The sequence below is a fragment of the Euleptes europaea genome, chromosome 4, assembly GCF_029931775.1.
Source record: "Euleptes europaea isolate rEulEur1 chromosome 4, rEulEur1.hap1, whole genome shotgun sequence".
Lineage (NCBI taxonomy): Eukaryota > Metazoa > Chordata > Lepidosauria > Squamata > Sphaerodactylidae > Euleptes > Euleptes europaea.
This window is the reverse complement of record NC_079315.1, coordinates 29,288,554-29,304,720: the sequence shown is the minus strand read 5'-3', so window position 1 is coordinate 29,304,720 and position 16,167 is coordinate 29,288,554. Positions and strand designations below refer to the sequence as shown.

Sequence of the window (16,167 nt, the reverse complement as noted above, 5' to 3'; positions counted from 1 at the left end):
TTTCTCCAGGAGAACTGATCTCTGTTGTCTGGGGATGAATTGTACTTCTAAGAGAATTACAGGCCTCACCTGGAGATCTTATAGATCTGTCTATATACCTAAGAGCATACACTGTGAATTCCAGCATCGTAAAACACAAAGTCAGCTATGCTGGATCAGACCAATGGTCCATCTAGTTCAGCATCCTGTAGCCAATCAGATCCCTCTGGAAGGTCGACAAGCAGGGCAAGGAGGACAAAGTCTTGTATTCTTGTTGCTCCCCTCAGGTATCAGGTGCCAGTGTCTATTTATAATTTTTTGTATTCCTTTGGTCAAAGGTGTATATTGTAGAGCCGCTGTTATGCCTGTGGACCTGTCACTTTTGTTTTTGTGTTTTAATAAATCAGATTTTTGGATCTGATCTGCCCGATTTCTCGAGTGTAGAATTACATCCTTCGGGAAACCCTTAGCTCTTAAGGTGTTTCCTAATGTGTTGGCTGCATTGTTATAATCTCCTTCTTCTGTGGTGTTATGTTTTAAACTCAAAAATTGCCCAAATGGCAGATTTGTTTTTATGTGAGGAGGGTGATGTGACTCAAAATGTAGCAGCGCTCCCTTATCCGTAGGTTTTTTAAAGGGTCTGATGCCTATTTTTCGATCTGGAGTAACATACACAGAAATATCCAAAAAATTCACAGAGATCGGACTAATGGAACTAGAAAAACTAATGTGAGAGTCCTTGGAATTAATCCATTGAAAAAAATCTTGTAGTTTGTCTGCTGGCTGAAATATAAGAAAAATGTCATCTATATAACGAAAAAAAGACAAAATGTTTCCATTGTATGGATTGTTATTGTAAATAAACTCCGATCTCTGTGAATTTTTCCGCTGTGGGGACTGTATAACATGTGCACAAGTTCTACCAGTGAAAGAGTTCCAAGTACAAGTTTCAAATTTCAATTAAACAATTCACCAATTGCAACAGCAAATTAGTTATTTACATAATTAGATGCCCGTATAGTCTACTCTACGCAGGCAAGACGAAACGTGCCATAAAACTTAGGATCGGAGAGTACAGATCGCGGATAAGGAACAACGTCATGGAAACACCCCTAACAGCTCATTACAAACAGCTTAAGCATCAGGATTTTGAGATGCAATATTTTGTGATATGGCAATACAAAGGCAAACTGTATCAAAATACCAATATAGATAGGATCATGACACAACAGGAATCCCGCTTTATATTTCTCTTTAACACCATAACACCAAATGGATTGAACACCAACTTAGATTTGTCGGGTTTTTTATAAGCAGATTTCACACACTTTCTATTATTTTCACCTCCAGTTTCTCTTTAGTATGGAATTATACGGGTGTATAACTTTAAATGAACTTGCAATTAAGGTCCTATCTGGAATTACAAGCAGCACAGTTGTGAGAGATGTATGTAATCTTAAATTGAGGGCTGAGTTCTTTCTATGGTAGATGCATTAGCAATTCATCCCAGAAAGAAGGAAGTTATACACTTAAAGATCGGGTATGTAATGTATTTCTCTTGAAATAATTTTCTTTACATGTTCTTGAAACATAATATAATGTGTATGCATGCTTTATGGAGTGCCACAGCATATGGTAGGAGCCCCGTGGCGCAGAGTGTTAAGCTGCAGTACTGCAGTCAAAAGCTCTGCTCACGACCTGAGTTCGATCCCAACGGAAGTTGGTTTCAGGTAGCCGGCTCAAGGTTGACTCAGCCTTCCATCCTTCCGAGGTCGGTGAAATGAGTACCCAGCTTGCTGGGGGTAAAGTGAAGATGACTGTGGAAGGCACTGGCAAACCACCCCGCAAAACAAAGTCTGCCTTGGAAATGTCGGGATGTGACGTCACCCCATGGGTCAGGAATGACCCGGTGCTTGCACAGGGGACCTTTACCTTTACCTTTTTACAGCATATGGTGAGCTATATGTATCGTTACAGAATCAAGTTCTTATCTGAACCATCAACAAAGGATCGCCACGACCTGAGAAGCAGACGCGAAATGGGACACTTTACCAGAAACCCATTGTGGTGGCCACTATGAACTTTGGTTCTTGGTTCTTGTCAAAAAGTCACAATACATGTATTGCATGTTGTTGTTGTTGTTATACAATTGCTCTGATTACAAGCATTGTTAAGAAATATTACTCAGTGGCTTTTGTATACTGACCTTGACTTTGTATGTACAAGCAAGGCGTAGTTCTGGATTGTAAATTGCACTGTAATTTTGGTTGATTAAGACTAACTGCCAAGATATTATACAGCTCAAGAAAAGATAGGCTTATGAGCTTTATTTTTTGCCACAAGTGCTCTAGCTATTTGCCATACTTCCTATTGGGGCACTAGCTTTATTCTTTTGACTACTCTCAGTACCTGGAGGTTGGAAACCCTAAAGTTCCATTTAGTTATGTCTTGGGCTTTTCCTTGACCCCCCCCCCCCCACAATATGCTTCAAACAAAGCAGTCTGTGTTACAAGCAACTTGTGTCCCCATCTGGTTTTATTTGTATACTCCTATATATCTGAAATCGTTATTCCTTGACTCAATAAGCACCAGTAATGCAAACAACCTGATTATCTGAATTAAATGTGCAAAGTCCCTGCTGCCCTGTTATGCCAGTGATCTAATGGAACGAAACTCTGTATGCTCTTGATTAGTGAATTGTTTTCAATGGCACATAATCTGTTCAGACAAGTGAAGTTGAATTTTAGTCTTATGATTGTGCAAAGTGAGGAGATATTTCCTCCTGACTTTTGTTTAGCTTTTGAAAAGATGCAGGGTTCCCGAAAATGGCTCCCATAGGCGCCTTGACTCCCACAAGTAATTTTCATGGTATAAGATGAGCTTTTTAGAAAGTGGCCAAGGCCATTGTAAGGCAGGGCTTGTTATTGGCTGCACACATTAAAATGGAAGGGGTTTGCACTAGAGGATCAGGAGAAATGGTACCGTAAGCGCCTGGGCTTTCCTTAGTCAGTGTGTGGTTCCATTTCCTCTTACAGATAATACATTGATAACATGTAGTATTGTGGTTGAAGCCACATTGGTCCATAGCAAAATTAAAAAACAACAACAAATGCTACACAATACTTTTTATTAAGACCCAACAAAATAACACAAAGCAGTGCCCAACCTTTTGAGCTTCCCATAATTCTTTGTAAGGCTGGATGTTACAAAAAAAGGGTGAGGGCCCCTTATATGGTATAAACCCCCATGAGCTCTAATTGTTTTGATTTAATGTGGGGGGAGCACAGTGCCCATTTAATCATAGCACCCTGGTGACCATGTGTTGACCATAGCATCTAGTGACAACTTGTATGTGTGAATGAGCCATCACAGATTAATCACTCGAGACACAAATAGCATAACACTCTCAACTCCTACACAGTGCTTTTCTTTGGAACTCATGCATTCAATTGCAAGTAATCACAGAGTTACTTGTTGGAAGGACCCTCCAGGGTCATCTAGTCCAAAGCTTCTTAAACTGTGGGTCGGGACCCTATATGGGGTTGCGTAACTGGATGTGGGGGTTGTGAAAAATTTGGCAACAGTAAAAGGTTTCTGAATAAATTAATTGTTTGATTTGTATACCTATTTTATATACCTATATACCCCGGGTCACATAAAAATTTATTGGGCGAAAAGGGGTCACAAGTGGAAAAAGTTTAAGAAGCCCTGATTTAGTCCAACCCCCCCTGCACAATGCACAAAAATCATAACTACCTCCCCCTCACATCCCCAGTGACCCGTTCCATGCCCAGAAGATGACAAAAAACCCTCCAAGATCCCTGGCCACACTGGCATGGAGGAAAATTGCTTCCTGTTCCCAAAGTGGCAACTGGCATTTCCTTGGGCATATAAGAAAGGGCAATGAGAGTCAAGCACTGACGCAACCCCTCCTGCCTTCCCTCTCATGATCTTCCTAAGTTCACAGAATCAGCGTCTAGCCTCTGCTTAAAAACCTCCAAATGAGAGCCTACCACCTCCCAAGGAAGACTGTTCCACTGAGGAACTGCTCTGTCAGAAAGTTCTTCCTAATGTTTAGCCAAAAACTCTTTTGATTTAATTTCAACCCATTGGTTCTGGTCTGACCTTTCTGGGGCAACAGAAAACAACTCTGCACCACCCTTTCTATGAAAGCCCTTCAAGATGGTTATATCACCTCTCAGACATCTCCTCTCCAGGCTAATTCTTTTAACCTTTCCTCATAGGATTTGGTCTCCAGACCCCTCACCATCTTTGTTGCCCTCCACTATACACATTCCAGCTTGTCTAGATCCTTCTTAAATTGTGGTTCCCAAAACTGAACACAATACTCTAGGTGAGGTCTAACCAGAGCAGAGTAAAGCGATACCATCACTTTGCATGATCTGGACGCTACTATTGATACAGCCCAAAATTGCATTTGCCGTTTTAGCTACTGCATCACATGTTCAGTGTATGGTCTACTAAGACCCCTAGATCCTTTTTGCACATACTACTGCCAAGAGCCAGCACAGATTTCTCAAGAACACGTCATGTCAGACTAACCTTATCAAACGATGAATAATCAGATGATGAGGTCAGATGAGTACATGTAAGTGCACAAACGGCCAAGGCAGATATTTGGCAGAAGACCGAATAATTGAAAAGTTGGGCACGGGGGAGCCACATTTTAAATTCTCTTTTGAATTTAGCCACCCCAGCAGCAATGATGCATCCAGGACAGGATATTGCTTCTTTCCATTGGAGTTAAGGTAGATAAACAGTTTCCAACAAACTGTATCCATCAAAACTGCTGATGACAAACAAGAACCAGCACTCTAAATGTGTATGATGGAACAGACAAGCCAAAATGGTTGGCTTAAACATTGTTACTCAGAATTCTCAGAAGCTAAGGAGGGTCAACCCTGGCAAGTATTTGGATGGGAGACCTCCAAGGAATACCAGGGTCAGAAGCAGCCAGTGGCCAGCCACCTCTGAATATCTTTTGCCTTGAAAACCCTAACAGGGGTAGCCATAAGTCAGCTCTGACTTTACGGCAACCCCTCCCCCGCTAAATAGAATGGGACTTACTTCTGAGTAGATCTACTTAGAAGTGCTAAGTAATGTATGAGATGGTACTGTTTGAGTGTGTGGGAGGGGAATTACAAGTATCTGTGATCAGTTGTAGTGCTTTGTCATGGTGACCTTCCATTATAGGAGGATCATCTTACAGAAGTTTTTCACCCTTCTCTTGCTATAGCTTGCCTTTGTTCATACTTACAGCAACTGAGATGTATTTGCATTTTTATAAAATTTGCTTTGTTTTGTGATGAGCTTTAGATTTAAGCAAATCAATGTCAACAAGAAAAATGACAGGCTTCACATGGTCTGGCCATTTTGACATGAACAGAAAAAACAGACAAGAGGAGCCCCAGACTACTTATTTCCATTATTCAGAAGTTAAGTCCCATTTTATTTCGGGGTGGTTTTCCCAGGAAAGTGTCACAGATTGCAGCCAAAGTCTCTCTTAATTAAGTGGGACTTCATTTTGAGTAAAGCATGCTTAGGAGGGGACTGTGCGTATCTTACAGGGCACTTAAATGGGAAACAAGTCCTATTGAGATACACCATATCATGTCTACGTCACGGAGGGATTAGAAGTGCCCTAGGAGAGCGGGACATTTTCCAAAGCTGTGGCCTGCCGCTGCAAATTAGGCAAAAGGGGATTTTTTTTAAAAAGGATACATGCAGCCCTATCCGCTGGCAAGACTATGTAGCGAGGATTCAGTCACACCATCTGAAGAAGTGGGCTGTAATCTACAAAGACATGCTAGGATTAAAAAAAATTACTTCTAAGCGCCACTGCACTATTTATTCTTTACTAGTAAGTGCCTTTAGGACAGCAGCCTGACCCGGAAGTAAATTCCATTCAAACAGAAAGGTCTTACTTCTGAATTCCATTCAAACAGAAATGTTCTTGTTCTGAAGAAGTGAGCTGTGGCTCACGAAAGCTCATCCCCTGCCAGAAAATATTTTTGTTAGTCTTTAAGGTGCTCCTGGACTCTTGCCTGAAGAAGTGAGCTGTGGCTCACGAAAGCTCATCCCCTGCCAGAAAATATTTTTGTTAGTCTTTAAGGTGCTACTGGACTCTTGTCTGAAGAAGTGAGCTGTGGCTCACGAAAGCTCATCCCCTGCCAGAAAATATTTTTGTTAGTCTTTAAGGTGCTACTGGACTCTTGTCTGAAGAAGTGAGCTGTGGCTCACAAAAGCTCATCCCCTGCCAGAAAACATTTGCGTTAGTCTTTAAGGTGCTACTGGACTCTTGCCCTTTTCTACTACTGCAGACAGACTAACACGGCGACCCACTGGGAATTTCTTCTGAATAATCACCGTGAAGCTCGGGGATGTAAATCCGCTTGCTACCCGGAGGGGGGGGGGGAAATCTCCTGTCCCTTTAACAGAGGCTCAACGGGTGTTATTTACGTCCATGCCGCGAAGAGCTTCAACTACCCATTTACACACTAATTCAGGAAACAAGACAGTTTTTCTGCAGGCCTTTTGACAAATTTAGCTTCATGCAATAACAGCCCTCCCTTTCTGTGCCGGGTCGATAGGTGCCTTTAAAAAAAAAAAATTCCCATTTGCCCATCCCTGCTCGGTCGTGAAAAGCGCCCGAACCGGGAAGCCGCGGGACTTTCCCCGGGGATTCGGGGGAAGCGCGCGTGCGCACGCGCCCCAACCCTGGCCGCCGCCGCCGGCCCGCAGGGCGCATGCGCGGCGCGTCCTCCTGGGCGGGTGCTGCAACCCGCCCATAAAATGATGGAGGAGGGCGGCGCTAGCCAGATCGCTCCGGCAGCTATCGCGGTGAACGACCCGGGTGTCGAGAGCAAGAGTCAACAACGCGGGGCGGCTGCAACGATGGTGAAGTCCGTGGCGAACCTGGTGAGAGAGCTGCGGGGCGAGGGGGGGGAGGCGTCGTCGTGGGGGGGGGGGCGGGGAGGCTCTGGCGGGCCTCCAAGTGGTGGTGGTGAAGTAGCGGTCTCCGCCCGAAAGGGGGCCGCTGGTTGTGTTTCTCCGCTGGTTAACCCTTTCCAGGCCCGGACGCCGCTTGGCTGAGCGCGGTGAGCTTGGCCGCCTCCCTGGCTTGCAAAACCGCGCTGTCTGCCCGCTTATTCCACCGACGCGTGGGTTGGGCACCGGCTGCGGGTCTGTGGGCCTCCTCTCCCCCCCCACCGCCCGCAGTCAAGTCTCCCCTGGAAAAGGAAGCTGCGCTTGGTGTCCCTGGAAGAACCGCCCCATGGCATCAACCTTTGGCTGAGCATGTGTGACTCCTATAAAGCAGTGGTTCCCAACCTTTTTTTGACCAGGGACCACTAGGACTTTTTTGTTCGGTGCAGGGGGCCCCAAGGTCCAAAATAAAAATTCCGAGAATTTGAAAATAAACTTTAATCAGAACTGTTAGTTAAACGTTAAACTCAGAATAATATTTGAATATATGTTTTTATAATAGAGAACTTTTAATTGAAAATATTAATTTATTGTGGGTTTGTAACTTTGTTTCGCGGACCTTAATTTGGTTCTCGCGGACCCCTGGGGGTCCACGGATCCCCGGTTGGGAACCAGTGATATAAAGAGGAGAGGGAGAGAGATTTGCCGGCTTTGGGTTGAATACATGAAGCTGCCTTCTGCTGAATCAGACCCTTGGTCCATCAGAGTCAGTATTGTCTACTCAGACTGGCAGCGGCTCTCCAGGGTCTCAGGCTGAGGTCTTTCACATCACCTACTTGCCTGGTCCTTTTAACTGGAGTTGCCAGGGATTGAACTTGGGGCCTTCTGCATGCCAAGCAGATGCTCTCTAGGGTCTCAGGCTGAGGTCTTTCACATCACCTACTTGCCTTGTCCCTTTAACTGGAGATGCCGGGGATTGAACCTGGGTCCTTCTGCATGCCAAGCAGATGCTCTACCACCGAGCCACGGCCCCTCTGTAGTGCAGTCAGTATGTACACCAAGTTCTTTAGATGGCCGGCCTCACAACTCCTTTCTGCCTCGTGCGGAAACAGCCAGCCTGGATCGCCGCTCTTTCGCTTCCTCCTAGACCTCATTAAACTTCTTCTCGCTTGGGCGGGCTTGACCTGTCATGTGGGCAGGAGTTGGCTTGGCTGGCTCTCCCTGCTCTTCCGATGAATTAGTAAAACTGGGGTGTGGCTTTTTCGCTACAGTATGTCTGTGCCTCTGTTTTAACTGCATGGGAGAAACCGGAGTGAGTCAGATGGGTGATACGGGTAATTCTTTCTGTTGCTTTAGAAGTAAGAGCAGCCAGGGGTATTTCCTCGTTGTTGTTGTTTTTAGGATCAAAGGTGTGCCCTCCTGCCTTTGTGAAGACCTTGATTCTAGCCATTTTATTGCTGCTTCTGTTTGTTTTCCCCCATTGCAACACACTTTAATGGCTCCTGGGAACCATTGCAGTGCCCACCAAATGGCAAAAGGTTCTCTGCTCATTTGTTTTCTGTACACAGAAGGGAAATGAAATGGGGAACAGAGGCAGTGTCAGCAACAAATAGCTGTACTAAATCTAATGCTGGAGTCTCTTGCAGGTTGTCCCTTGTCCATTTACCGGTAGTGGATAGAAATGATGTCTGTGCTCTCCAGTGTATAGGGTAGAACATAAATGTTCCTTGTCTGATATGGTGGAGTCCTTCTGCAGGCCACGAGTGCCTCAGTTGGTGTAGGAGGAGTAGCTCCTTTGCAGGGGCCCTCTGGTCAAACTTCTGCTACCTTGGAGAGAAGGTTAGTTTCAGGAGTATTCTGCCTCAACAAATGAACATTTGTTTTGAACCTGGGAATGCTCCTTCTGGAAACAGAGGTGGTTCCTGAGCAAATACTTGAGCAAATACAGCAAAAGCACAATAATTGTACTGGAGCTTTCACAGTCATGGACCTCTTGACAGCAATGGCAATAGACACCTTTCTCCTTAATGAGAACTGAAACTCTAACCGGTTGGTGAGCTGCATCAAGTGCTTGCTCTTTGCTGAATCCAGGTATGCTCTTGGTTGCTGTAGGTGTGAGTTCTTGCAGTCCTTGCATTATGTAAGGAGAAACCCTCTTTGTCAATTTCACTGGATACTTTCCAGTCCTATTACTACATAAATGGCAAACTAGTCTCCCTGGCCATCTGCCTTTCTTTTTCCCTTATAACTACCTTTCACTGCTAAGCTGAAGAAATTCAGCGTGGCTGGCTTCATACGCCCTAGGGACAACTGGAATGACATGTTTGCCTCTTTCCCTTCCACTCACTGCAGATATCTCTAGTAACGTATTCCAGTGTGTGAATATGAATGAGGAATGGCATAGAAAGCTTTGGCACCTGCCTCATATGAAAATCAGGCAGCATAGATGTCTGATGTGGCAATACTTAAAGAGTAAAGATGGCTAGAGGGCAATATATAGCCACCTAGGCCAGCTTTTCTCAAACTATGATTTATGTGAGTATTCTGGGTGCAAAGCCCTTCTGGTAACATCTGGTGACTGAAAATAAAGCCCCTCCCCATTTCCTAGGAATGGCAGCTGGAACTCTCCACAGCAGGAGAAGGGGACAAAACAGGCTTCCCTCTGTTTGGAAGGGCAGGAGCTCCCAGAGCTCTTGCCACCCACACCGTCCTGATGCCGATACAGTTACTTCCGGTATAACATTGAACGGGCTTTGTTGCTTTATCTTCCAGTGGGAATTTTTTTATCATAGAGGGGGCAATGTACCTGTAGATGATTACTAATGGCTGTTTTCAGTAGAATAATGGATGTTTGAGCTTTGTCTGATATTGGGTTTCCTGTTTCTAAAGGCTTCTCTGAAGTTTTTTCAAAAACCCTTCCCTGGCCCTGTGAAGTAGGTTAGGCTGAGTGTGACTGGTCCAAGTTCCCCCAGCAAGCTTCCATGGCAAAGTGGGATTTGAAGCTGGATCTCCCAGATCCTAGTTCAACACGAACCCACACCGCACCTTGTTCTTGGCATCCTATGTAATCTGTCAATATTCCTCTAATATGCTGTTCCTCCATTTTTCTGATTAAACATACTTTTACTCTCCCCTTCTCCTTAATGGTCCTTAAGATGTTCAGTATCTTAATTCATCTGATGTGCTCCCCCATGCACTAGGAAAGCTACCATATTAATACGACCTGATTTGGCATTATTCCTGTGTATCATGGCGCTGTCAGCTACAATCCTGGACTCGGTTCTAAATGCACTTCTGGCCCAATCTCCTATTTTCAGACTGTGTTTTGTTGGTTAGCTTGTCCTTCAGATACACTGCAGTTCCTCTCTGTTATGTCTTCTATGACTTTAATTGTACTGTCATCCAAATTACGTACAAGATCACTCCTTTGCTTAATGAAACTTCATTTTTAAAATGATGCTTGGATGTTCTGTGGTGCTTGTTTTCCCTCTCTATCTGCCTGCCCACCATTCACTGTTACATTTCAATCTGTTTAGCTCTTACAGGGGTCAGTCTATACAAGAATTCTGCAACTGTCCATCTGGCCTCCTTGCTGTGGCTAGAATGACCTGTAAATTAATGGGGAGTAATTTAAGAATTATACTTCTAAGAGGAGATTTCTCTGAAGCAGAAATACTTTATTGTCGAAGGCTTTCATGGTCAGAGTTCATCGGTTTTTGTAGGTTATCCGGGCTGTGTGACCGTGGTCTTGGTATTTTCTTTCCTGACGTTTCGCCAGCAGCTGTGGCAGGCATCTTCAGAGGAGTAACACTGAAGGACAGTGTCTCTCAGTGTCAAGTGTGTAGGAAGAGTAATATATAGTCAGAAGGGGGTTGGGTTTGAGCTGAGTCATAGTTCAAACTATGCTCAAACCCCTTCTGATTATATATTACTCTTCTTACACACTTGACACTGAGAGACACTGTCCTTCAGTGTTTCTATTCTGAAGATGCCTGCCACAGCTGCTGGCGAAACGTCAGGAAAGAAAATACCAAGACCACGGTCACACAGCCCGAATAACCTACAAGAACCAGAAATACTTTGTTGGATATCATGCTCTAATTGCACTATAGCAGTACCTTGCAACTGGGTTTGGAGACTCACAAGCAGGTGAATGATGGATGTAATGCAATATCGTATGATATTTGGATGCCACCTCAGATTAGCCATGACATCTGCTATCAGAAGGACACAGGGCATGCTCCTTGGTGGAGGCTCCATACAGCAGGTGTAGCCTTGACAGCTGTGCTTACACCCTGAACAGAAATGTGTACATGCAGATTCTTGACAACTGCTAGCATAGGAACTCTGAAATTGAGGCAGTCCCTGTGATCTCCCCTCCTTTTTTGTGGTGGGGCCTGAGGCAAGTCACTTGAGCTTCTTCCCATTCTTGACAGATTAGCCATTTCCTCTTTGCTGCTGACTTCCCTGAAGTGTCCCTGTGGAGATTCTAAAAATGCTTTACATGTGACATATAGTTGAGTGAGATGGGGATAAAGTGCTGTGCTGAATTTTGGGCTTTTTGAAGCCAAGGATCCCTGAATGTCCAGTCCCCTGTATCCTTAAGGGAATACTGCTGTTGGTCTTTGAAACAAACTGACTTTTTCTAGTAGGCATGTTATTGGATCTGAAGAAAGAACTACAGTAGTTATTATTGAATAGACTTTACAATAAAACATAGTCTGAGTTGTTTAATTCTGGATGAGGGGGCATGGTTGTATGGTACAGCTCGCAAAAAGTCCCAGGTTCAGTTCTTGGCATCTCCAGTGAAGAAGATCAGGTAGTAGGTGATGTAAAAGAACTCAGCCTGAGACCCTGGAGAGCCACTGCCAGTAGACAAAGCAGGCTTGCAATGGTTGGTATAATTGAGGTTCATGTAAATGCAGCAAATTCTTGATCTACAGATCTAATAATGACGTGTGGCCGCCATCCACTGATTGGGGACACACTCATGCTGAACAGATTTTCTTGCAAAATTGGACACCCAGGTTTGCAGAAAAATCTGTAATCTTTAACCCCCAGTGTTTTTTTTTTTTAATTCTCCCCAAAATAAAATCTGCGGAAATCTTGATTCTGCAGAGCTGGCAGTGGCTCCGGACTTGGCTATGGACTCTGGGAGCTGCTCCGGGCTTGGAGTGGCTCCCAGACACCACCACCATTGTGGCCAGGCTCAAATGTTGGCGGTGGGTCCTGGAGCTGTGCAGGGCTCAGTGATGTGTGGGGAGGAAATGGGATTCCTCCTGTGAGTCTTGTGGGCCCCCCACTTGAATATTTGATTCTCGATCAGTAAATACTTAAATCCAGAGGCTGGAGTCTCTGAGCAAATAAAATAGCTCTTTCTACAAACCTGAAAAAAGGACCTAGGTTTGCAGAAACATCTGAAATCTAAAAAAGTAAACAAAAAAAATCATTGGGGGTTAACCCCCCAAATAATAGAAGTATACCTGTAGCTTTAAGAAATAGATGTCCTCAGTTCCCATTGCTAGGCAGCCACAACAGTATTGCTGGCCTTCAATACTCTTTTTCTGTCAGTAAAGGGCTTTCAAAGGCAATAAGCACACCAATGATAGAAGAAAAGCAGTTTTACAGAAATCTTCCCAATGAGGAGATATCAATGAGCTGCAGTCACAAGCAATTACACCCACACCCCTTTTAGCTGCTGGAACCCCTAAGAATGGCAGCAAGCAGACTCTGGGTGTCAGCCGGTGTGCTCAATGCCATTCCGCGGTTTAGTCTGAGCTGAGGTTCAGATGGAAAATGTAGCCCCCAGCAACTTACGTACTATTCTACATGTACATTTATTTGTGTGTGCATGTGGTGTTCTAATACTTAGCCTTGGAAGGGAGTTATACACCAGTGTGTGAGCTCCAGGCAGCTTGCCTTCAAGGTTCTGTTTCTCAGATGTTTGCTTCCTCTCCGTTTGTGTGATAACTGTAATCTACCATGGGAACCAGGCTCGGCTTGGTAACCAACTGTGCCTTTGGTTTTCTGTATATGTTCCAACCTGTCTGTATTCCCCCCCAGTAGAGTCTTCATACCTTCCCCTGTAAGTTCCTGCTACTCACCTTTTGCTTCCCAAATAAACCAGCCTCTTAGAATACCCTGTCTGGACGTTTTGTGATTGGGATTCAACAGGTGAACTCAGACCTTACATTAGGACTCTACTGGACTTCCTTTATTCTCAAAGCCCTTCATCATTTTGTTTTTTCCCCCTTTGTTTTGGTTTTTGGAGGAAATGAGGCTAAAGCCTCTTCCCTGAGTTCTGCATGGCGGCAGCAGCTGAGTTCACCCTTTCCCCTGGAGGGAGGGATGACGGGTCATCCCAGGAGGGGAGACCCGGGACAGTTACAGCCAAAGAAGTGCTTTGCCAACTCCTCCGAGAGGAGGTGAGAATGCAGCTCCCGAGAGGAGGCTGTGGAAAAGGACTTCCTTTCCTTTCATCCCTTAGAAGCTCCTTGATCAATTGATCTTGAGCAGCATATATCTAGTGTTGGAGGGATATAAGGACTGAAATAATTCTTGCCACTGACAATGTAGCCTTGGGGTCCCTATTGCTTAGTAAAAAAAGGCATTATGTCAGTCACAGAGGCATTGGATTTGTATATTAAAAGGGGGGAAATATAGTGCAATCGAAGTTCCTTGTAAAAGCGGCATTCCAAAAGGGTATGGGCTAATGAGTCAATAGAGCCAGAAGAACAAGGGCAGATCCTGTCTGAGTATGGTATATTCAGAATTCTGCCCTGCATTACCATAAGAAGGGTTAGCATTCAATATAGCCAAGCAAAAAGCTCTACAGAGACGAGGAGTTGTCAGATAATATGTATAGGCAGGCAGACCACGTGGAGGGGGTATTCCGAAGAACTGGGATGAACAGACGCGATGAGCAGGAAAAGTAGTGCTGTTATAATCGAGCTCTTTGATGCGCTTTTTAATTTTGGTAAAAGCTTCAGTTTTCCCAAGATCTAATAACATATCCTGCGAGAAGCCCAACAACGACAGTTTCTCATCTAAGATTTTTTTGCCATGAGGATTTAAAAGGGTCATGCTTCAGAGAAGCTAGGAACCCCTCAGTGCTAAAGCACAGTTTAAGGTGTAGTTTAAAGGCGGCCAACCACGCCCTAGCTTCAAGTGACGTTTGGCCAAACTCAGAACGAAGAGTAACACCAGCAACACATCAAGGGGCATTTAGGAGTTTTCGTAAGAACTGAAGCAGTGGACGATCTATAGATTCATTGATGACTGTAATCCAGATGGCAACACCAAAGAGGATAATTGGGGTAATTTTCAGGTTAAAAACCTGAATAGCCTCTGGAATATATTTGCCACCTTTGGTGTGAAAAAAGTTGACAATAGCACCAACCCCAGGTTTAATTTTGTTGGACACTGCTTTTTGATGGGCATTCCAATTCAGGTTATGGGAAAACAAACTCCTTGACTTGGTCAACCTCAAAGCCATCTAATACCCAGCGAAAAAGAAACATTGTTCTCCTCTTAGTGAAGATCATAATCTTAGATTTATGATGGTTTATTTTAAGACCTTCCCTAGAGCAGTACTCAGAAAAAGTTTGCAAAGACCTTTTCAAACCAATTCTTGTGCGGGACAGGAGAACTGCATCGTCAGCATAGAGTAGAATTGGGGTGGGATGACTTGCAAGCTTTGGGGGGTTGCAAAGCTGGAAAGGACTTCCAGCGACCCATCCTGGAGGGAGATTCCTTGCGTTGGGCCGTGGGCTCGGGAGAGGCCGTGGGTGTGGAGGTGGATCTAAGGCAGTGATGGCGAACCTTTTAGAGACCGAGTGCCCAAACTGCAACCGAAAACCCACATATTTATCGCCGAGTGCCAATGCGGCAATTTAACCTGAATACCACCCCCAGAGGGGGCCCAGAGGGAAAGGCTAGGGTTGCCAAGTTCCTCTTCGCCATGAGTGGGAGGTTTTTGGGGTGGTGCCTGAGGAGGGCGGGGTTTGGGAAAGGACTTCAGTGCCATAGAGTCCAATTGCCAAAGTGGCAATTTTTTCCAGGGGAACTGATCTCTATTGGTTGGAGATCACCCGGGGCGGGGCAGAGCCGGAAAGGCCAGCGGCTTGGAGGAACTGCGCGTGCCGGCAGAGAGGGCTATGCGTGCCAGAAGTGGCACTCGTGCCATAGGTTCGCCAACACGGATCTAAGGCGACACCGAAGCCTAGACAGGAGTTCCCGAATTCCTCAGTGGAAGGAGTCCTGCAGGCAGCGCAGAGAGGTTGAGGGGCAGTAGGGACAGACTATTGGATCAGTACCGCCGTGTGAGTGAGAATGCAGCCAGGGGTAACGAATCTCTCCTGGAGTGCCCTGATCCTGTACCCTTATCCCTCATGGGGGAGCGAGTGGAGACGGCAGGTCCTACTCAACCCCGTTTTCGCCAAGAGACGGAACGATCGTTTGCTGGAGCGGTTGATGCCCGGGCCGCCAAGCTGGAGGCGCTGGGGGCCGCACAGGCATTTGGAGCACAACCCAAGGGTCCGGCGACGCCTGACACGGATGAAGGGGACTGGACGTTCCACTTGCTACCCTCATTTTATGATCTTACGAGCAGGGAGGACACAGACAAAGTCCAACGTCTGCGGGCTCAAAACCAGGCGTTGCAGGAGTACATGGCTCAGATGCAGAATCAAATGGATTTAATGGGGCAGGACTTAGGCGAGATGCAGCAGGTGCAAACTCTTGTACCGACCCCACTGTCACCTGGACAACCAGGTCAGCCAGGTGTGCTGTTCCAACCAGCGTCAGGGGGTCGCAGCAGACCTCTGCTCCTCTCCCCCCAGCTCCACAGCCAGGAGCACCCCAGCCGGTGCCAGGATTACCGGGGGCGCCAACGCCTGGAGGTTTGGCACCACGGCAACCAAGAGGGCCGCAGCCCGGAGCGGGGGGACCCGCTCCGCCACCCAGAGGTGTGGGACCAATGCCTGCAGCGCCGGGACTACCAGAGGCGTACATGCAACCGTGGCCACAGCCGTTGCCTCCACCGTTTGCCCTGCCAATGACTTTTGATGAGTCTGATGAAACTTTTCCCTGCTTTTTGCATCAAGTGGATAGCTTTATGAGGGAACAGGGACATACCTTCCCCACGGAAGACAGTCGGGTTAGGTTTGTCTCATCCCTCTTGGAAGGCGCGGCGGCAGAGTGGATGATCCAACAGTTTGATTTCTGGACCCGATCCGTTCAGAC

The 16,167-nt window shown here is 45.8% G+C and overlaps 2 protein-coding genes across 2 annotated transcripts in view; both read left to right on the top strand.

The window, feature by feature from the left end:
• The window catches only part of SMC2 (structural maintenance of chromosomes 2), a 180,977-nt gene that overhangs the window by 35,826 nt on the left and 128,984 nt on the right, over positions 1 to 16,167 (top strand). The gene's annotated exons all lie outside the window — the stretch shown is intronic.
• Positions 6,793 to 16,167, top strand: part of LOC130476178 (thioredoxin-like) — a 28,281-nt gene continuing 18,906 nt past the window's right edge. The window contains exon 1 of the mRNA XM_056848057.1: positions 6,793 to 6,918. Coding sequence (XP_056704035.1) covers positions 6,793 to 6,918 — 126 coding nt within the window. The remainder of the gene's footprint in view (positions 6,919 to 16,167) is intronic.